Source organism: Melanaphis sacchari, unplaced genomic scaffold, assembly GCF_002803265.2.
Source record: "Melanaphis sacchari strain LSU unplaced genomic scaffold, SCAv2.0 Contig40_pilon_pilon, whole genome shotgun sequence".
NCBI classification, from domain to species: domain Eukaryota; kingdom Metazoa; phylum Arthropoda; class Insecta; order Hemiptera; family Aphididae; genus Melanaphis; species Melanaphis sacchari.
In genome coordinates, this window is record NW_020271264.1 from 747474 (window position 1) to 770722 (window position 23249).

A 23249-nucleotide genomic window follows, 5' to 3' on the forward strand; every position below is an offset into this window, starting at 1 on the left:
TTTGTATATATTGATGTACAGGCATTAATAATTATTAAGTATATAATCAATTATATTTATAATGTGCAAATAAATGACCTACAGCTATGGGGAATATTTGATCACGTAATAGATGATAATACTACATTGTAGAATGAATAATTTATTTCTGATATACCTACAAATATATTATTACAATTTACAATAATAATATAAATTATAATATTGATTTAATTTTTTTTTTAAAGAACGTATAGTGTATGCAACTAATACTAATATAGAAATATCGTTAAATTTTTTTATTTATGTATGTGTGTGTATTTGTATTGTTCTTAGTCCAGAGACGTTGTCAGCAAAATTTCTTATTGGAGAGGGCAGAAAAAATTGTTGCAAAGTTATCAGTGTGAAATATATCTAATATACAATTTACATTTCAATAAATAAATATTTTTTTCAAAAAAAATTATACTAATGAATTACCAATATTTAAAAGTTATATGGGATCTTGTTTTTGATTTTCAAGCTTTTTTATTGAAATCAAAAATATTAGAACTATAGTATTTCAAAATTTTAAATTCCTACACATAGTTTAAAATTAGTTGTAAAATATTGAACATTTCATTGTCTTTTCAAGAAATAATAATTTGAATCAAGAATAATTCATTTTAGCGACAATGTTTAAAGTACATAGTTATAAAAATAATCACCTATGATGTAATTTTATGAATGTTAAATTTTCATATTTTTTTATTGAAGACTATTATATGCGCGGTATATGATGAGTGAAAGAAGTGAAATCATTAGCTGTGAGATTGGTTGCATTTTTTGGTTGGATTAAAACCATAACCGGACGTTGATATAACGGGCATCGATGTTAAACCTTTGGTGAGTTTACCAGCGTGAGACATAATTTATTAATTACAATAGGTAATTAATTAGTAATTCATTAGAATTTTATTATGTACCTACTATGAATTCAGCTTACGTTAAAACATTTAGAATAACAATGTTTAAACGTTTGTTGCCTGGTGAATAAATATATATTTAAACACCAGAAAAATATTTTCATGATAAAAACATTTTTATATTGTTTTTATGTCAAAAATACATTTTTATTCAAATAAAACATAAAAAAGCTGCCAAGAAATCCAAATTAAATAACGTACTAAATATATTATGTGAAAATCATATTGAGCATTATAATTTAGTATGATTATTATTATTATCATTTTATTTTGAATATTTTTCTTTAGATTATAAAAATTATTATAAAATTAAAAAAATTTAACTAGGTACTTATATTTTAATCAATACGACATAAAAATAAAATAAAATAATAATAAAATAATAATAAAATCAAAATATGTATTGAAAAAAATAGGTATGTCAAAAAACTGAGAAAGTAAATAACTGCTGTCTGCTTTATATTTGTGTAATTGTGTGTATAAAATATAATAAATATACATTGAAAGTATTATTTACGTATAAATAATATTTTTAAATTATAACGAAATAACTGAGATCGTTATCCAGCATTTAAATACCTAATTCTGTATAAATTTAAATTCAAATAATAATAAAAAAAAAATTGTACCTAAATAGGTATCTTTAATGTTTTTAAATATTTAGAATTGCAACTTAAAACGGTTCTTGTTGATACTACATTTTCAAATTTTAGATAGGAATATTAAAATTAAAAATATGAATTTTCAAAATGGTTTTATTTTTATACCTTATATTATATATTTCTATGTCTATGACTATGACTATTATATATTTTTTAACTGTTTACTCGTATACTCAGTGTGACCATGACCAAACGTGATCCGAAATCCCATCTGCTTTCAACTCAGTTTAGGTGACTGGCAGCCTGCTGACACTGCTTCTGCCTACTGCTGCGCTACCAAACGGATGGTTTGAGATACCATAACGGTTATTCCTTATCGTACACTGGATAAAGTTATACCGAGTGCAAACATTGAGATTTAAGAAATAAGAAGCCCATATGCGCATAACCGTCGCACATTGGCGCCTAAACCGTCGCGTTCCCTATTGTTGAACCCGGTGCGCGTTTGTTTTCGTCGGGAATCAAGTTCCTTGTTTTAGACGTTTTTTGTAACTTCAAACTTAATAGTTTGTTGTCTCGCCCATTCACCTTGTGTGATTATTGGCCATGTTACTTTTAAACTATTGAATCTTGTGCAGCGGATAATTTTTTTTAATTCGTTATTTTTTACGGTCGGTGGTGTGACCTAACGAAGTTCAATCACACCTCGTACCAGTCGCGTTTAGAAATAGTAAGTATCTATTATTTTTTTTCGTTGAAAATGTCCTCTATTGAAACAATATATCGTGTAGTTTTGCATGACTATTGTTGATTATAATTCTACCATAATACACTTAATTAATATATTATAGGCAATAGACATAATATTATGGTAAGTACTCTAGAAATAAAACCTGTTTGTTGTTGGTGGAGTGATGCTTATTATTCAATTTTTTATAATTTAATGTATTGACATTGAAAATAATAACGCTTCTCACACAATTAAAACTTCCCCAGATTATGGTTCAGGATTAATTTGGAAATGTACAAAATAACCAATTGATCATCAAGTAAGATTTGTATATTGCAGACATCCAGGCTCAATACATAAGCACTATAAAAATATGAAATATACGTTATAATATTATTGAAACAATAATTATGTGTAAAAAGTACATTCAAATCACAAATTAAAACACAATTTCTATTTGCATTTTTATACATTATGAGAATGAGTGACGCAATGCATTGTTGCATAGTGGCAATCAGTAAGGTGATATCAGTGTGTATACTGGAATTTATATTGAGCATTCATTTATATTTTTTTTGTTAAATAGAAATTTATTATAGCACTTACCGCTTATCATCAAACTCAAATCTTATTACCTATGTTAATCATTTAATTTCATATAAATAAATATTAACAAATAGTTATAAAAATAGCATACAAAATGCAAAAACCCTATTATAAATATTACTAAATTTATATGCTCTAATAACTTTAAATTTAATTTCTTATGTTAAATATTATAGCTTATTTCGCTAACTTTTAATATATTACAAACAAAATGTACACAAGTCTCAAGCCCTGATTTTAATGACTAGGCAAGATAAGTAATTTATTTGATTTAACTTAAAATTCAGTTTAGCATATCTAATCATGAAAATTAATTTTTGTTGAGTCTCAAATCTATAGAAACTCCTAGTTTAAATTTTATTAGCCCACTGTTGCCACCTTTTTCTACACACTTAATAACAATTTAATTAGAAACTGGATAAATTTACTTTTAAATTTCTATCAATATATTTTTACAATAGGTACCTAGTCTTTATTAATTATCTACATCAATCAATATTAATTATAGCAATATATATTAGATTATTTTATTTATATATATATTTGTTAAAAACAAGCTTATGTCAATTATTAATCAAATATAGTACCAATGTTACTTTTTAAAAAAGTAAAAATTATTGTCTTAATTTTTTAGTCTAATTTAATTTGTTTGATCAAAAATGTATTGGTTTTTAATTTAATAATTTTTTTTTTTTTTTTAGTCATGGATAGCCAAAAATCAGTTAAAACCTACTATGGTTTTTTATTGATCAAAAAAGGAAATGGCTCAGTTTGTGGTCGTTTTCCAGTAACAAAGAAAGAATGCATTTTAGGTCGTGATAATAATTGTGATATAAGGATTCTTTTAGAAAAAGTGTCAGCTCAACAATGTAGTATATTATGTATTGATAATAAAGTAAATTAAACTTTTTCTTTTGATTTTATGAGAAATTATTAATTTTATTTTCTAACTTACTAGGCATATGTTCGTGATAAAAGTATTGCTGGTTCAACCAAAGTAAATGGAAAGAAAGTTGGCAGGAGTAATTTTTTATTGCATAATTCAGATGAAATTGAAATTTGTGAGAGAAAATTTGTTTGGGAATATCCAAAGAAGCCACATGGGTAAACTAACATTAAATTTTTTTTGCATAGCTTAACTTTAAAATGTATAATAAATTCTTTAAATTGTCTGTTACTTTAGAGATTTTAATAATTTATCCTGCAAAAAATCTGGGATAAGAAATGAGCATTTATCACCCAGAGTACCCGAACGTTTTTTAAACCAAGTCATCACACCATTGGTACTTAAGTATAAAATATCTCATACCAGGTTGCATAAAAAAAAAATATGATAATTTAATAGTTTAATCTTGAGCATAATCATGTTTAAGACATTAGCTTAGTATCATTAAATATTTAATGATTGTTTATGCAACCAAGAATTAATATGCCTAATTTATTGAATAAGTTAAATAGTTAGTATTTTGATATCATTTACTTATTTTTTATTTATTTATTTTGTTTTTTTATAATTAAATACTTAATTATAAAGAAGATAATTGAATGTGTATTTTAATTAAAACTATGATTTCATTTATGCTAATTAATTTACTTAAATTAAATATTAGGACAATAAGAAAATATTTTCAAATTCATCTAAGAGCAGCATGAAAACTCCCTCAAAAACAATAATGAGCTTAAATAAAACACCTATGTAAGTATTGATTAGTGTAGCTTACTACTAAAACTGAATTAAAATTTTCTTTTTATAATCTATAGTGTTGTCACAACAGAAAATATGTCTAAATCTTCATTTGATGAAGTGCAGAATAACTTACAGAACCAAAATTCAAGTATGTCAATTTTATATTATATAATGATATTAAAACTATTGTACATAGTTAAGGTAATGTAATAATAGTGAATGAAATTAGTTGATTCAAATGCTTAGGACCAGTAATAAAAAAGAATAGAAGTTTTGAAGGTAATCTCTGCAATAGGATTATATGTGAATGGATGAAATAGAGAGGTATCTGATATTTTGTGTAGCAAGAGAATGCCGTTGAGATTAAGGATTAAATTTTGTAATACCATTTTGAGTGTAATAAGGATGGATTTAAGGAGTGAAAGAGTAGGATTCAGTTAAAAATGTATTTATTGTGGATAGTGTAGAAGTAACATCTGTTATAGTTAAAATGAGGAAAGGTGACTCAAAAATAGTGAAGTAGCTGTGTAAATAAATTATGAAATATGATGGGTAAATAGGTATTAATGACTTGAAAAAAGTAGAGATAAGATACATATGCCTATGAAAGTGTAAGAAAAGAGCGATTACCTACTGTGCAGCAGACAGGTATCCACTTGCCTATAATTTTTATTTTTATACTATTTATTAATTTTACCAAAAATCATTTTAAATATTAAAATAGTCTTATTAATAAAATAATAACTAAAATATTATTTATCAACTCTTTTGAACTTTAATTATTTAAACACTTAAATTCATTAGATTAAAATTTCTTTTAAAAAAGTTATTCATAAAATAATGAAAAATACAAATATTACTATTATAATATGCTATATATGTTATATCTTACTTTTTACATCTCAAATTTTGTGCTTATGCTTTACAACTTAATTATTTTTTCTCATTCGCCCATTTATACTATTAAAAATTTTCCATTCAATTTTATTGATCAAACCATGAGTTATAAGATTTTCATTTTGAATGTTACATATTATAATATTTTAAAAGTTATTTTGAATTTATTATCATATATCATATAGTTTTGCATTAATTCAAAATAAAAAATTGGGATCCTACTTTATGTAAGACTTTAATTCTGAATTTAAATTAATAAAATAGTATTAAAAACTACTAAGTAAAATAGTTTATGATTAAAATTAGTAGTTGCCATATTTTAACGGTTATACAACTGTATAAGTATTTAAATAAAAAAACTTGATAAAAATTATATCTTCAATATTTTGTAAACACAATTGTTACAATCAAGTCTTAGTACTGAAATATTAAGTGTTTTTAGTTATCATTTGCATAGTTTATAATTTTCTTTACAGCTTGGATAAAATTAAGAAAGTAACTTGAATTTTTGAATTTGACAATTATTAAAATTTTCTATACATTTATCTATTTGATATTATTAATATTATACATATAAAAAATTTTATTTCAATATTTTCAGCTTCAACTGCTCAATCTGGATCTAAATTGATGAAATCATATTCAATGACTCCTGTTCGAAATATACCGGTAATTGTTAAGATTTTTTTAAATATTTAATGTTAATAGTTACATCATTAATTTGTTAACACTTTTAAAATTATGCTTCAAATAACTAAGTTAACTTAACAACATATCTAAAAAAAAAAAATTGTTGAAAATATTATCAAATTGATAAAAAATATATATTCATAATAGTTGACTTATTAAGCAAATGTTAATTAATTAATTATTAACTATTTATCATGATTTTTCTACACCTTTTTTAAATTTCCAATCATTTATATAATTAGAAATTAATCGAGTATACTTTTAGAATGTGAACCAATTAATTTTATCTTTATGCGTGAAATAAATTAAAATAATAATTTAACTTTTTATTTGCCGACATTAAACAATATTTATGTTTAGGATTTGCTTGTTATGATTTTATATAGACAAATTAAATTTATCGACTATTGGGTATTCAGTGTGACCAATTGATTAAACCAATAATTCCTAATTGTATTTATAATAATTACAATTGCAAGTTAATTTGATTTTTATTAATGTATATTTGATATTTTAATATAAAAAATAAAAATATGTTGCCAAATATGAATATAATCCAATATTGTCCTTAAAATTATAATTAGAAAATTGATAATTGTTTTTAGTAATTTAAAATTGTATCACTGTAACAATAGTACTATGTGTCTATCAATTCTAAAAAGAAACTAATATGGTAATATGTCATATCACTTCATTATCACATTTCTAATTACTTCATTCATAAATAATGCATAATGAACAAATTTGACCAAAACTCTTGATCTTTTGGTTGTTTTAAATTTATATATTAATTTAATTAATTACTATTTATCTAAAATTAAATTAAATTTGTCTATATTGTTTTTTTTTTTTTTTTTGAAAGATATATTATTATTTTTCAATTTAAATAAAATAAATAGGACATTTTAATACATCAAAAAATTAGTAGTTCTGTGTATATATACAGTATTATTCTATTAACTAATATTTTAATTACACTTTTAATTTTATTTTAGCTTCTTAGAGATTCTAAATCCACTCAAAGAAAATCATGGGTTGTTACTAATACATCAGACAATTTATCTTCAATTGGAGCTCATAACAGATTATCTACTCAAAGATTAAAGAGAGATTCTACACCAGAATTAAGTTCTAGTTATCATTATGAAGACGAAGGCGTAGAATTTGATTCCCCAGATCCACCCAGCTTTGTATTGAATACTGAACATTCTATTAATATAAATACTAATAATGATGTTGATAACCAATCAGAATTGAATGAAGATAATGATAACTTACAATCTAATACTGATAACAAGTTAACAGTTTCTGAACCTGAACCGAGCACATCTAGAAGAGATACTTATTCTATTGATGATAGATCTATAGTAATCGAAGAAAATACTACACCTGCTCCGAGACGTTCTATTTTGAAATGTTCAAAAACCACTAAACCTAATCGATCAAGATCAAGCTGCCGAATGGTTCAGTTTGCTCGTTTACCAAAAACTGATAGTAAGATTAAAAATACAAAGACTCGATTAAATCCCGGATTTAGTTTTACTGTTACAGATGATGAAAATAATTTGATTGATTTTGATCAAAGTACTAAAAATTCTATGCAGTTTAATGTTGAAGAGTATGATGATGATTTAGATGGTGTACAGCCATTAGATAATAGTGTTTCATCTTTGATTAATTCACCAATTTTAGACAATAATATTAATAAATCGTCTAAACGAGGATCAAGAGGTAATAAAGTAATGAGTCTTGTTAATTCCATTGAAAAACGTACCAATGAATCTCCTAAGCATAGTATTCGAGCATCTGATCTGTTAAGTATGAATGGATCAAAACACATAGATATATCGCCTAATAATAATTCTCAAAATAATCCAAGTATATTACAAGAATCAGTTTCTTCATCAAGGCGAATTAATCTAGAAGACATTTTTGAAGCCGAAGATTCTCTAAAAACTTCTGGTAATATTGAAAATGAAATAATAGTTCAAGAAACTAAAAAAAGTCCATTAAAAAGTGTTGAACTAGTGTCAAATCCTAATACAAAATCGTTAAATATTACAGAAACTGAAAAAATACCAGTTAATGTTTTTTCTGAAGATGAATCCATAAATGATGTAAATGATCTTGAATACGAGTATACTTTTGCTTCACCATTAAAGCTTCCTTCAGTGAACTCTAATTCTATTATAGAAAATGATAATGATTTAACTTTTGATAATGCCGAAAAGAATTCTATTTCTACTGAAATAATAAATCGGGGTGATACAAATTCAAAACTTCACACGTCTCGTTACATTACAGAAGACTGTACAACATCTATTAGTGAAATTCTGACAAAGTCTAATGATATTGAGAGCCATGTAGTAGATCATGAATTAAATAGTATATCACCACATGATGATAATATAGATGAAACTCAAAAAAACAACTCTAAAAATTTAAAAAATACTATGGTTGAAGAAATTTGTACTAATAACAAAAAAACGCCTAAGAATATTACTGTATCGTCCAAAATAAATAACTCAATTGAAAAAGATTATAATCATGAACAGAAAGATGATTCTGAATTTGTTAACGATAATACATGTATAAATGAAGTCTCAACATCAAAAAATGATGCTGAATTTGCTAACAAAATTAAAGCTATTCAAGGTGAACTTGATCCACAAAAAAATGATAGTGTAAAACTTGTCGATAAACCTTCAGATCTGAATTTTGATCAAATAGATAAACAAAATAATGTTTCAAAAATTGTTGAACAAACCCCATCAATCGTAGTTCAAAGTATGTCTGAAATGTTCAATGGGAGTATTGATGAACATGAAACAACACATTCACAACATAAAGAAAGTCTTGTAGAAACTTATATATTAGTAGGAAAAGATAATCTACAAAATTCATTAGAAATTAATGAAATAAATCTCGATAAATGTAATAAGACATTGAGTGATAAAAGTGTTTCATCAGCTGAACCTGTAAACAAAAGTCTTATGGATGCTATTGAAGTACAGCTTGACAAAATACACAGTAATAATGACACAGACACTAATTGTAATGAAAATAAAACTATTTCTGTAAATTCAACATTGGCCTTAAGTAAACAAAAAACATCGACATCAAATTTGGTTCTTGAAGAAACAGATACTGAAAAGCATACTTTAAAAATAAATAGTCATCTGTCAAATAATTCATTAAACACACTAACAGTTGATGAATCCACAGAAATTATATGTAATTCAGGATCCATATCAAAATCTTTAGAAAAAGATAATGCTAGTAACAATTGTTTGACAAATATTGACAATTCTAATATTTCTGAATTGTTCACCAATACTGAAATAGATGAACCTAATTCTTTGCAGAATATAAATGTAAATAATAAAGAATCAAATTGCTTATCAAAAACTATACCCTCAGACAATCTTTCTGAAAATAATATTTCTCTAAAACCAACTAAAAAAATTACAATCGATTTGGATCAATTAAAATCTGCTCTTGGTGCAAATAATTCTAAAGAATTAAGAAAATCTAATAACCCTGAACATAGTACAATTAATTCAACTAAAATGAATATTGCAGAACTTATGGCTTTATCTTCATCTAGTGATGATGATGATGATGATGATGATGAAAACGATCAAAACAAAAGTTCAGATCATTTACTAGATACATCTATTGGTAGACCTAGGTATGAATCTACCCCTTGGAATTGGTCCAAAAATTCAAAAACCCCTTTTAATTCTACTACAAGTACACAACCTAATGAAATCACAAAAGATAATTCTGCTGAAAATGAAGATAGACTAAGAGATAGAAGTTCTACTCCAGTTCAGCCATTTGATTCTGAACAACAATCATGGTCACAATTGATGAAAGACTTTAATGAATCGGTTAAAAAAGCTTCTGTTACTTGTTATACAAATATTAATAAAACAGGTAAACATAAAAAAAAATTATTTGTTAAAAAATCGAAAGACTCAAATATTAAGAATAATAAATCGGAAATTAAAAATAATAATTCTACACAGGGTTCAACTTCATTAATATCTAATTATACTTCAAATGAGTCTGTTCAGGCTATAAGACCTATAAAAAATGAATCTACTCGAGTTAGAAAATCTATGTTGAGTGATAAAAGAAGATCTACTAGGTCTTCTAAAATCCAAAGTAGTTACATTGACAATTATGACTCAGCAGAAACTAGCAATACTGATGAAATATTACTGAGAAAAAATAATTCCATTGATAATAAAACTGGTGGAGCTGTTCGAGCAAATACTAACCGTTCAACAAAAAGTAAATCTTTAATTTCTATTTCAAAAACTGATTCTAAAAGTAATAATTACTCTACTTCATTGAGCTCATCAGAAGATGCATGTAGTCCAACTAAAAAAATAACAAATAATCAGAAAAACAATCCTAAGTCATTACCTTCAATGAATGTAAATAAAATTAAGTCTAATAATTTAATGATAGAAAATGTTAAAGTACAAATAATGGCTACCAAAGATTCACCATCAAGTAGTGAAGATGATACGTCTTGTTATCTGGATGAAATACAAACATTTGAAAGGGAATTGCGTAGGAGGAAACTTAATAATTATTCTTCTTCTATTAAAACTAAAAAAAATACATTGAATTCTGATAAAGTTAAAACAATAGGAAAATCTAGAAGAAATACTTCATCAACTAAGACATGTAATACTGATTCTAATAATGCATTATCTGAATCAAGTAAATTGAAGTTGGATAAAAAAAATAAAACAACATGTGCTGTAAAATCAAAATCTATCAAAATTTCAAAAACTGTTAAGACAAAGAAATCTACAAATTTAAGAGCAAATAAAAATACTCGGTCAAAACGTCTCTTACCCTCTAAACCAATTAAAACAAGTTCAAAAAATTCTTCTGAGTATGAATCATCAAATGAAACTGAAGAAGAGAGTACCCAAAAATTACAATCACTTGATCTACCTAAATCAGTTAAAGGAAAAACCCAGAAGAAAGATATTTATATTGATAATAATTTACTCTCATTACCAACTAGACGTAGTCAAAGAGGAAAAATCAAAATATCCGATGTTTCAATGCAATCAAGAACACAAAGTCGCAAGCGTGCTGCCAATATATCACCTTTAACTCAAAACAATAAAGACAAAAAAAAGAATATTTTATCCAAAGCAGTAGCGAGCCCAGTTTCTCAGACTTCATATTCTCCAAAGAAATCAAGTTATACTCTACCTAAACAAAATTCAGCAGTTAATCAAGTACCTGATAAATCTTTACCTGAAACTACAAACAAATCTACGAGCTTAAGAATTTTAAGAACTAATAAAAATGCTCAGCTTAACCATCTTTTACCTTCAAAATCAATTAAAACAAGTGTAAAAGATTCTTTAAAGTATGTAACCGAAGAAAGTACTCAAAAACCTCAATCAATTAGTTGTCCATCTAAGTCTACCAAAGAAAAAACTAAAAAAAAAGATATTATTGTTGATAACAATTTATCTTCAGTGTCAACTAAACGTAATCTAAGAGAAAAAAATAAAACTTCAGATGTTTCATTGCAGCCGCCAAAAATACAAAGCCGTAAACGTGCAGCTGATTCATCGCCTTTATCTCAGCCCAAAGCTAAAGGCAAAAAATGTGATATTTTATCCAAAGTTGCAAACTCAGTTTCTCGTGCTTCAAACTCCCCAAATATACGTACCCGAAATATGTCCAAAATATCTGTTAAACAAACTTCTGATAATTCTCTTTCTGAAACTACATCAGTTAGTAAAAGAGAAAAGAAAAAATCAAATGAAAAATTAAAACCAAAATCCAATGAAAATACCCGAGCGAAAAAACGTCAACTGAATTCTGATGACTCTGCTTCATCAACTTGTAAAAAAGTAAGACAAGTAACTTTCAAAGGAGCAGAAATTGAAAAGAAAAAATCTGATTTATCTACTGAGCCCATTGAATCTCTCAAAGTAAAATACAACAAGTAAGTTTAAAAAATTATATAATATTAAAATTAGAATTAAAACAAAACAAAAAAAATTGAAATATCTAGTTTATATTTAAATATATTTAATACATTCTTGTTATTTTGAAAATAATATTAATAATTGTGAAAAATGTTATATCTTTATTCTTTACCAAGAGTAATCTTAGGTGTTTCTATGACTAAAAAATTTGGTTTACCTTGTTAATCCTAGTAAAATTTAACTAGGTAGTTGATCAAATAATAAAGCGACATTCTGGTACGTAGCTGTAGACGTGATTTTTTTGACGTACATATTTGATTCGCCTAAGGTTACTTTTATTTGAGTAAACAATTGCTATTTTTATTAAAATTACATAAAAACAACTTAAAATCATTAAAAGAAAAACAAGCAGGAAAAAGTTGCATTTTTATTTTCAATGTTTTATAATTGCTTTAAGAACAAGTTATGAAGAATCCTATATCACATTTTTAAGTATTTTACCTAAGAAATAAAAATTTCCCTACTAGACTATTAACTACCATTAGAGATTAGAGCAAATGTTTTATTCAGAATCTAAAATGATAGATTAAATACCTACTACTTTTATAAATTTGTTTGTTTTTTTTTTTTTTTTAGAAATGCTGAAAAGTCAATTTCACCTGTACAAAGAAAAACAAGGTAAAATGTGCCTATATTTTTTCACTAGTTTTAAATTGGTTTAAGAACTTCTAGATAACTATATTAAAATTTAGCGTTTTAAACTAGGTGACTATTTTTCCCGTTTCTAATAGATAGTCTCACTTTAATTTCGTTATCTCTGTGTTATTATACTTGTAAATGTGAGCATTAAAAAAAAAAAATAATAATATCCTTTCATTTTACTATTCTGTGTTTAATTATTTTTAAAATCAAAGTTAATAGCTAAATCTTTGAAATATTGGGTTGTTGTTTAATGGACATCTAGTGATAATAAATATTGGCAATAAGTTTAAGATATGTCCATTTACTACTAAAATGTGGTTTTAGAATAATTTTTAAATAATAAAGTTGGACTAAACAATTATCATGAAACAAATATCTTTAAAATACACATTTCATCCTAACAAATTTTTCGATGTTCATTTTTATTTCAGTAAATTTGAATTTGATTTTTTTTTTTCATTTTCAGTTATTTTCTCAACATGCTTACACCACTAAACATAATTTTAAAAATATAGTAGAATAAAATGTTTTTTTTTTTTTTTAATTGATTTATTATGAACTTTTTAGTCCTTAGTAAATTAATAATGACTTATACTACTATATTAACAGTAACAAATAATAAATGACTATGATCTTTGTATATATATATGAAACTGGGTTCTCATAAGACGGCAGTCAATAAGAACATATTATATTGATAATTATAAATATCTTACATATGTAGTGTGAACATAGCTTAAAAATATTTCTAGGAATACTGAAAAGTCAATTTCACCTATTCAGATAAAAACAAGGTAAAAAACAACAAATTTGTGATATATAGTTTAAATCATTTTATGCTAATGTTATGTATCCAGTGGTTTCTCTATTTTTAAGTAATTTATTTTTGTTGAAAAAACTTAAAAATGTTAAATCAACTTAATTATTTTAAATATTAAGAATTATATTTTATTTTTAATTAAACCCAATATTTAACTTTTATAAACTCTATGATACCCAAATCCTATCATCTCTGACAGTAAATTATCTTTGATTGATATCAACATATTATATTAAAACAATAAGACTACATAATATGCTCCAAATGCTCAATGAATTAATACATTGAACTACTTAATAGAAAATCCCTTCTAAGATCAATATGGACCTACTGTTTCAATTTGAAGAAAATTCAGTTATTTCAAAATATTACCTCATAAAAAATAACAAACTCTGTACCACAAATACTCAATCACACTTTTTGCATTAATTTATATTTATAAAGTATTCAGGAAGAAACAAACAACTTTTATAAGAAATCCCTGGCTTATCTTGGCACTTTTACAAAATCTCAAGTTCATGATTTATAGTACATATCAAAAAATGTTATTCCTACTAATTTTCCAAAACTCTTGAATTAAAAATGGTATAGACCATTTAAACTAATAATTAAAGACAAACAGTGAATATCACAACTGGCTAGTTTTTTCTTACAAGTAATTCACTGTTTTACTCAATTATCAGATAGTTTTATTAAGCATTAGGGTACAGATTGAGTATAATATCTTTTCATAGTATATATTTGTATATATATTTTATGTTTATAACCTTAAATTTTAAATTAAAAGAAAACTTAATTGTCAGAATAATCGAATTAAAATGACACTTTGTAATGTATAATTATTATTATTTTAGAAAAGCAAAACAAGCTGCTCCAAAAGATAAAGAGACAATTATTTCTCCTAGAGTACTAAGAGTCAGGGACAAGAAAAAGTAAAAAATAAAATATCCTTAAATAATTTTTATTTATTTGTATTTGTATTCTTTTTTTTTTTTTTTTTTTGTATCGTTTATTTTTATTTTAATTGTGTTACTAATTGACGTTTTTCTTAAGTATAGTTTTTTTTTTTTTTTAATATATTCACTGTAAAGAATACTAGGATTTAAAATTAAAATGAATGTTTTTTTTTTTTTAATTATTGCTATTAATATAATTAAGTGGTAAGCTATACAAGCATTTATAATATTCTGCAATTTAATGTAGTTAAACTATTTGTATCAATCATTGGTTTAGTTAATTGTATTTCTTTAAATTTTGTATTTTTCTTGATTTATGAAACAGTTACTTATGTAATTAATTATATACTAAGTGTCAACAATATGTTTAAATTTATTTTTATTGGGCAATTTGAAATTTGTTTTTCAAAATAATGTAGTTTGTATACAAAATCAATTACAAGTTATGTTTACAAATAGAACTTGTTAACCAATAATTCAAATGTATTTACTATTGATGTTAATAAAAATAAGAACCAGTGGAACTGAAATTTTGAATTTCAATAAAATTACTTAAGTGACCTACAGTTAAATTGAATTCTATTTTAATCAATATATTACTTCTTTTAACATCAGCCACAGATTCAGATCTGTGGGGTGGGGCAAACATTTTTTTTATAGGTACTTTATTCATAATTTAAAATGTTTGACATGATAGTAGGTAATTAATGTAATAAATAAATTAATAATTGTTTAATATAATATAAAATTTATAAATAAAATATTAAAATCTAAACGTCTATTTACATTTTCGTTTTTCCGATATATATATCCACTTTTTATATTATATTATCACATGTGATTTGAAATATGGTAATATCACAATCTGTAGAATTCTAAAAAAAAAAACTGAAAGTTAATATGTTTAAGGGGCTGGGCCCCCTCCCTGGATTAGTCCCTGATAAACATTTAACGGCATATGTATATATTTTACACTATATCATAAAAGCTACAATCTAACTATGTAATAAATTGTTTTTAGAAAAGTACGAATTGTCCGTTTAGTATACTAATGAAAAATAGTGTATAAAACTTTACCCCCAGTGATATGTTTATTTTATATAGCTATTTAAGTAATTTATTTTACTTTAAATATTTTAGTGATTTGATATAATTATTTCGAAAATATTGCATTCGTTGTATTATTAATCATACTTAATTATTCTAATAATAAGTATATATTTATACCATATTATATCAAATTTTATAACACAAAATGTAATATTATCTTTCTATAGCTACCAACTGTAAAATAGAAAAAATAAATCAAAAATGTCACCTATTAAGTATAGTGAAATTCCTATTACTACATAATAGGTACACAAAAGTTTAAGTTCCCACGAATGATATCGAATTATAACAAAATTTACGAACCGTTATTATAAGTATTAATAAGTAATTTCGTCTAAATTAGAATTTAAAATGTCTATAAAAAATAATTGTCTTTATAAGCTTGTAGATTTTAATCAGGTAATCATTTACATTATTATTTTGATGAGGGGGAGTAGACGTTAGGTAGTTTTAAGTGAAATAATGATTATCTACCTAACGTGCTGTTCAACCAATATCCGTGATAGTGATTCACATCTTTACATAGATACGTGTATACTAATACACTTGGGTTCGCGCACGTTGGGTGTAGCAAACGGGCCGCACGCAAAAACACATCGGTCATAATATTTTATGCAACACGACGCGACGACGATTTCGCAGCGCAGGCGGTGGCAAGCGATCTACTCCGATGCAAACCAAACGTAGTTCGGTCATTTGCACACATGTCATCTTATTTGGTATGGGTTTTAAATCGTATCGATAACGATAATAAAAATATAATACTTACTTATCTACTCAATAAGATTTTGTAAATTTAACATAACATTTTATTTTTTAAGTCAAGGACCAAGAACATAAATTTCTTAAAAATATGAATTATTTAATTCGTAATTATTACGTCTGAAACATTGATAATCTAGTTCTAGTTCATAGTTAAATCAATAATAGATTTTATTAATGTACAAGTTGAATTAAAAACTTTATATTTCTAAATTATATTAAATGTCGGTCCGTTTCATCATAATATTCCTCTTCGTTCCCATTTCCAATATAATCTACAGGTTTCAATGACGATTTCTAAAAAAATTATTAAAAATAATGTATAATAAATAATAAAAATAAATAAAGAAACATAATTTTGTTTACTTTGATTCCTTTTTTTTTGTAGGTTTGATTTTCTCTATCTAACAATAAATTATTACTATAAATTAATATTAGGGAAAAAATATATACAAAATATGTAATACTATACCGTTACAACACCATCGTTACCACCTTCGTCGCTTTCAACGGCTTCTAAAAATGTGTATTAGAATATTATAGATCAATATTTTGAGAAAAATAAATTATGCTTGTAATCAAAAATGTGTTACCAAAACAACACGGCATCGCCCTGGATATATAATCCTTTATACCTTTCTTCTCTAAAAATAGAGTTTTTAATTATAATTAAAATGTATTAACGTATTAAATATGTATTAAATGTATAAGTTTGTTTACAATTATTAAATAAATGTGCCATAGATACACATACGGAAAGTATGACGTGTGTTATTATGAAGTAGAAACTACGAGGAGTGAGATATTGTTCAATCAGACGATGTTATACTTGTTAGGACAAAATTAGAAGTGAGTTAAAGATAAATTTTAATTCGTCGAGAAATTTTACAATGATGTGAAATGGTTGATCAAAAATTCAAGAGATGTCAGATAGCTATGGTTTTGGCGTAAGACAGATTTTCTTTTAGATTTCATCTGAGGACTTCATTTCCGCTTCTTCGACTTTCGAGTTGCACGACAGATGTTAGAATAAGATGATTTTTTAAAAATGTTTTTCGGTCTATTGACTTAATGTGACTTGATTGCAAAAATTTACTTATGCAATTTACGAGGTCCACGGTAGAAGTGGTGTAGTAGAAATGTCTTAATACAACATGGAAAGGATATGAGAAACGGGGAAATTATGAAGGATAAAAAAAATTTAAATAACCATCTTTAATCTTCTAGGCATGAGAACATTTTGATTTTTTTTTCTTTTAATCTTGATTAAAAATTATTTCCTAGTCAAAATTCATAAAAATTAATTTAAAAAAATGTTTTTAAAAATCATTTTTTTTTTTCAAATAAGTGGTCTGTATAAAAATTATGATAATAAACATCAGCAAAACTTTATGTTATTTGCATTTAAAGTTCAAACTTTTACAAAATCCTTCAAAATTACAAAAATTTACAAACTACATGAAAAACTATTTTAAATCTTCAATAATTGAATACTAAAAATTATTTTTATAAGTAAGATATCAAAATGTAATACATGTTCCTCATAAATAGACAGTAGTTTATACTGGGACCTAGTACTAGGACATTCCTGCTATTTGGCCATAGAGAAAAATATGAATAACATTGTTGTTGAAGAACATTATTGAAATTATTGTAAAAACAAAAGTAATTTTTTAAATAAAAAAAACTATATACATTTTTTATTTAAATTTAATATTATATACGGTTTTCATTAAATGTAAAATATGAATTCTTTTATTTGGTAATTAATTATTTGAGAGCTATACCTCCTATACAGTTGCTGATTTGCGCAATAAACATGCATTTAAATTCTAAAAAGAATCACTAAATATACCTATCCATAAGATGAGACAAATTTGAATGTCGGTAAAATATTTTTCTCGGGTAAAATTTGTTTCGTAATCTGACACCAAATACTTTATTGGTACCTACAATATATTATAGTAAGCAATACATTGTATACATTTTTTATAATCATAGATGATTGTTATTTGTTAGTTACCTATAATCCATTCCTATAAGAAAACGATTTTATTTTGTTTATCCTATAAATATCACACAGTTATCTAATACAATTAATATGAAAAATACAAAAATGATAATTATTACCTTCTTTTTCTTGTTTAAGCGAATGGATCAATGTCAATCCAATGCATAGCACTATAAGTATGAGCCTAGACTCAATTGAACATTGAAGACATTTTTTCAACAGAGTTAAATAATTTTCACAGTTTAACCTCTATTATGACTTTTCAGTGACTAACAATAATTAAAAAAAAACTCAAATAATAAAACCATAGATCTTTTTATAACTCCTGATTGTTCAAATGTTGTTTTAAAAGCAGTTACAGGCCGCAACAAAATGCACCTGCCATTAATATTGTTTTTGATAATAACATATTTGTATAGACTAGGTATTAATAAAGTATAACGTTTCGATATATTTTTCGTGGATGAATTTTCACCAATGCTATACCGCACTTATACAGCACTCCAATACTATATTATTAAAAAATATAAAAATATTTTTCTCCTATTAGTACTATACACATGTAGGTATAAACTACAGGCGGAGTTATTACTTAGACTAATAAGAGTATGCGTATTAATATGATATATTATATAGATACATGTAATTAATAATTACCTTAAGTTAATTTTGAATACACTATCGATATGAGTAGTGTAAAAAGGAGGTTCAGATGTCACCATCACCATAGAATTAGGTTAGATTTGCGGTGACATTGGTGAGAGGGTGGTGGTGGTGGTAATGGCATCAGAACCCCCTTTTTACACTACTAAAATGGAAGATGGTAAACTATTATATCATATAATAATATTTTATTGATGATTTATCATTCCAATCATTGAATTTGACCTGTTATCAAATTTAAAAAAATAGATATTATATACCCCCTTCCCTACGCACAAAGGTTTTTCAGATGTTTTGATTTTGAAGAAAGTTAAGAACATTTCTAGATTGTTAACATCTCGTTTTTTTTTAAATACTCATTACCTATTTCAAAATTAAATTATAAAATATAAAAGTCAATTCAATTTGTTATAAATAAAAACATCAAGTAACTCTCTCACTGTCATAATTTGAACCTCTAATATCTATCAAAAAAAAAGTTTAAGCCTTTGCTATAAAAATTGGATATTTTATAAATTTCTAATTACGAAATGAATTTAGTACATTTTTGTGATTTTGACAATTTGTGTTAACATTTTTTACTTTAAACGCTTATATAAATAATAAATGTATATTTACGCACATTTTTTTTAAATCCCAGTATTAACAACTTGTATTATACTTTCAAGGTATTTTAACCAAACTTAATATTTTTTATGTAAATATAATATATATATTAATTTGATTAGGTGTGCTATTGTACTGTATCAGAAAACACCGATCTACAGTCTGAATCAATACATGGATATATGGCCATATGGGCCGGCGGTCGCTAAACAGTCTTCGATGTTATTAATAAATAAATGTGTTATACCTAAATATCAAACAGATTTATGTTACAACTGTTGAGCATATTATAGAAATAACCGAATAACTAATAAATAACACGGTAAGTTCAAGTCACACTATCGGTATCTATAACTTATACAGCATAGAGTAGGTACTTTACAAGTACATATTATAAATTAACCAAGGTTATATCTATCATCAATGTTTTATTTAATCCATGAAAAATGTAAAGCACAAAAGAAGATAATTTGTATAAAGCCCTGATAAATGCACAGATTTTTATACAATTAACTCGAAATAAGTAACTCGTATCATGAAATAAATCTTGTTTCTGGCAAAACAAAAAGTCACCCTAATCAGTTTTTAACGTATAAAAATAAGTACTTATGTTTTGTTTATAAAATGATATTGAGTATTAAAATTGTATTTTATTTTTTGAGATTAATGTACGAGTATAAATTATACAGAAATTAACTCCTTTGGATGAAGCTATTATACATATTATATTAGGAAACCACAGAATCAATTTTCACAAAACTTCACACACGTATTCTTCAAAATTCGAGGAGTGTTTTTATAGTTCGTTTTCAATTCTTAAACCCAATCTATGTACAAGTTACCTTCTATAAGGTGACTTGTATAAAAATTTTGTTTTAGCTCACGCAAATCGAATGTTTTTTATTTTTTATTTATTTTTTTGTTACAAAATATGTTTTTAATTGGGTACCTACAAAACTAATAGAAACTTTTATTTAAACTGTATTTAATAAAGTATATAAAAATTAATTGAATGATAACTTATTATACTGTATTATATTGTAATAATAGCTTGCGTCTTACGTAATAGTAGGTGTCTAGTGTCTACTAAAAAACTACAACTACTCGACCGATTTTAATGAAAATGTATAACATAATATAATTGTTTTAAAAAAAAATTCTAATAGTACTCTGAATTGAGTTCGAAAATATATCAATCCTTCCCGTAAACTGAGATACGCTATAAATATAATATATAATATATATAATGTATTAATGTATAATATTCGTAACTATATGCATGTGTCATTAAACTCTTAATATCTACTTTTAAAAATACATTTTTACAAAACCGTCTGTGATATTAAACGCGTTGTGTAGTGGAGTCATTAATTTAATTATTTTGGCCTTACATTAATTGTAAAAAAAAATATATATATATATTTTACAAATCTAAAGTTGTTACCAGTGGAATTCATATCTCTTTATAGGTTAAAATTTATTGAACTTAATATTAATGTATTGATTATAAATTCACAAAATGTATTAAGTATTGTATTATTATCAGGTATTTTATTAATTGATTTTTATATGCTGACTGTAGTGAATAGATACTAAATTGCATACCATGTGTGAATTAAATAAATAATAAAAATAAATTAATAGTTTTTATTACTTAAATAGAAAAAATAGACAAAACCCGACATGATACTTTTCGAAATTGCATATTTATTCGTATTTTACAGTGTTATGAACAAACATATATTATATTAACATTGTTAACACGTCTTAAATGTAAAATCTACTCGCAGGGCCTTTGCAGTCTAAGAAAATACTGTTAATAGCTATACTAAATAGCAGCTGCAAGTTGCTATACGCCTTACGCTGACGTGGGTAGAAAGAACAACCAAGTACGTGATCTGCTGGAACTTCATAACCCGTGCCCAGAGGCTCTTGGAGTGATGCGAGTCTATCGCACCGCCTCGGCTTATTCTTCGAGAAAACTCCTCCTAGGAATTTCTTCGCACTGGAACGAAAAACAGTAGGTACGGAGCTAGCTTAATGACTAAGGTATGACCGACTCGATGGCAGAGGTCTGGAAAACAGAAACCAATATCCTGCTCGTTACTTAGTTCAATATGTGGAGTCGCAATAACAACGCCTCCTGGACGCGTAGAATTCTTTCGGATCTGAGGAGGTGGGGGAGTGAGAAGACGCCAAAGAGACCTCACGTTTCATGTAACCCAAATTCTTATGAGACATATGTATTTCAGGCACTACCCAGACCAGATGAAATGCGCTCCCGACACTCGTGACTCGTGAGAAATTGTTGAACACACAATTTTTGAGTGTACATATTACGATACCACTCCGGTGGCAGTGAAGGCGTTCGTGGGCAACCAAAACGTCACCCTAAGAGACGTTCAGGATTTGATGTGCGACTCCATCGATGTCCCGTCTCGAGAGAATGACCTACAACTTTGAGAACATTACGCTGCGAGGAAAAAGAACGAGTCACGAGAGGATAACTGAAGCTGAAGCAAGAGCCAATTTATGTGAAGCCGCCCAGACCAACAAACCCCCTATACCCGGACAAACAAAATTCAATAGAACAAGAACACAACTGGTCAGTGGGTACATACGAGATCGGGCCGTGAATATAGAGTAACCTAGAATAATGACGTATGGGGCAAAATGAACTATTACGTATAAATAATTTAATATTTTCCATTTAGTTAAGTTGTTTTGTTATTATGATTTTACTTTCATAGTCAAACATGATAAAACATTTTCTTTAGCAGCCAGTGAAATTTTAACGTCAATTTAAAGTTAAATTATTAATTTCATTGATTTGATATTAAATTTGAGTAGAACAGAAATAGTAATAACTAATAAATATTAATTAACAATACGTTAGGTATTACTTTTATTTATTTTCATATAATGAAAGTGACTATATGTCAATACTAGTAAAATATTGACATGATAACTGAATTTACTATAATTTTTATTTTTATTTATACAAAAAATCATATTGGAATAAAACAGTTAATTGAATGTGAGAAAAAATTTTCACCAAATGTTTATATAAACATCTATCAATATTTATTCTACTTATCTATTGAGTTAGAAATGTGCAAAAAATGGTAAATCTAACGAATTTCTCTCCCCTATTCTTATGTTATCTCTTTATAGGTATAATTGTATAAACATACATAGTAGAGAAAATAAGGGCACTAAAAATAATTTTTGGCACCGGGTACTAATAATAGTAATAATGCTAGGCACGGCGCTGCTGCAGAGCAGAACTACAGCATTTATATCCTCAATTAATAACAATAAAAATGTTAAGACTAAAATCCCTACAAAATTATTTTTTTCAATTCCATTTTCTTGTTTATAAAATGTCAGGCATATCAGTATTCCAGAAAACATAACCATTGGTTAATAGCCATTTTTCCTCAAACAATATATAACACTTAACTTGTATTGTTAAAATCTGCTCTTGA

General features: G+C 25.7%; 1 protein-coding gene across 1 annotated transcript; it reads left to right on the forward strand.

The window, feature by feature from the left end:
• The first annotated feature begins 1944 nt into the window (after positions 1–1944).
• On the forward strand, positions 1945–14649 carry LOC112597417 (putative uncharacterized protein DDB_G0282133). The gene is made up of 10 exons (XM_025343463.1): positions 1945–2276; positions 3584–3777; positions 3841–3986; positions 4066–4165; positions 4493–4578; positions 4644–4717; positions 6068–6135; positions 7152–12148; positions 12768–12809; positions 14508–14649. The coding sequence occupies exons 2-10, from the start codon at positions 3586–3588 to the stop codon at positions 14587–14589; spliced, it is 5787 nt and encodes a 1928-aa protein (XP_025199248.1). The 5' UTR covers positions 1945–2276; positions 3584–3585; the 3' UTR covers positions 14590–14649.
• Positions 14650–23249: the final 8600 nt, after the last annotated feature.

Excerpts from the sequence above, each read along its gene's own strand:
- LOC112597417 (XM_025343463.1), top strand. The coding sequence starts at position 3,586 with ATGGATAGCCAAAAATCAGTTAAAACCTACTATGGTTTTTTATTGATC. Across the intron at positions 3,987-4,065 it reads TATCCAAAGAAGCCACATGG|AGATTTTAATAATTTATCCT; the intron begins GTAAACTAACAT and ends CTGTTACTTTAG. Across the intron at positions 12,810-14,507 it reads CCTGTACAAAGAAAAACAAG|AAAAGCAAAACAAGCTGCTC; the intron begins GTAAAATGTGCC and ends TTATTATTTTAG.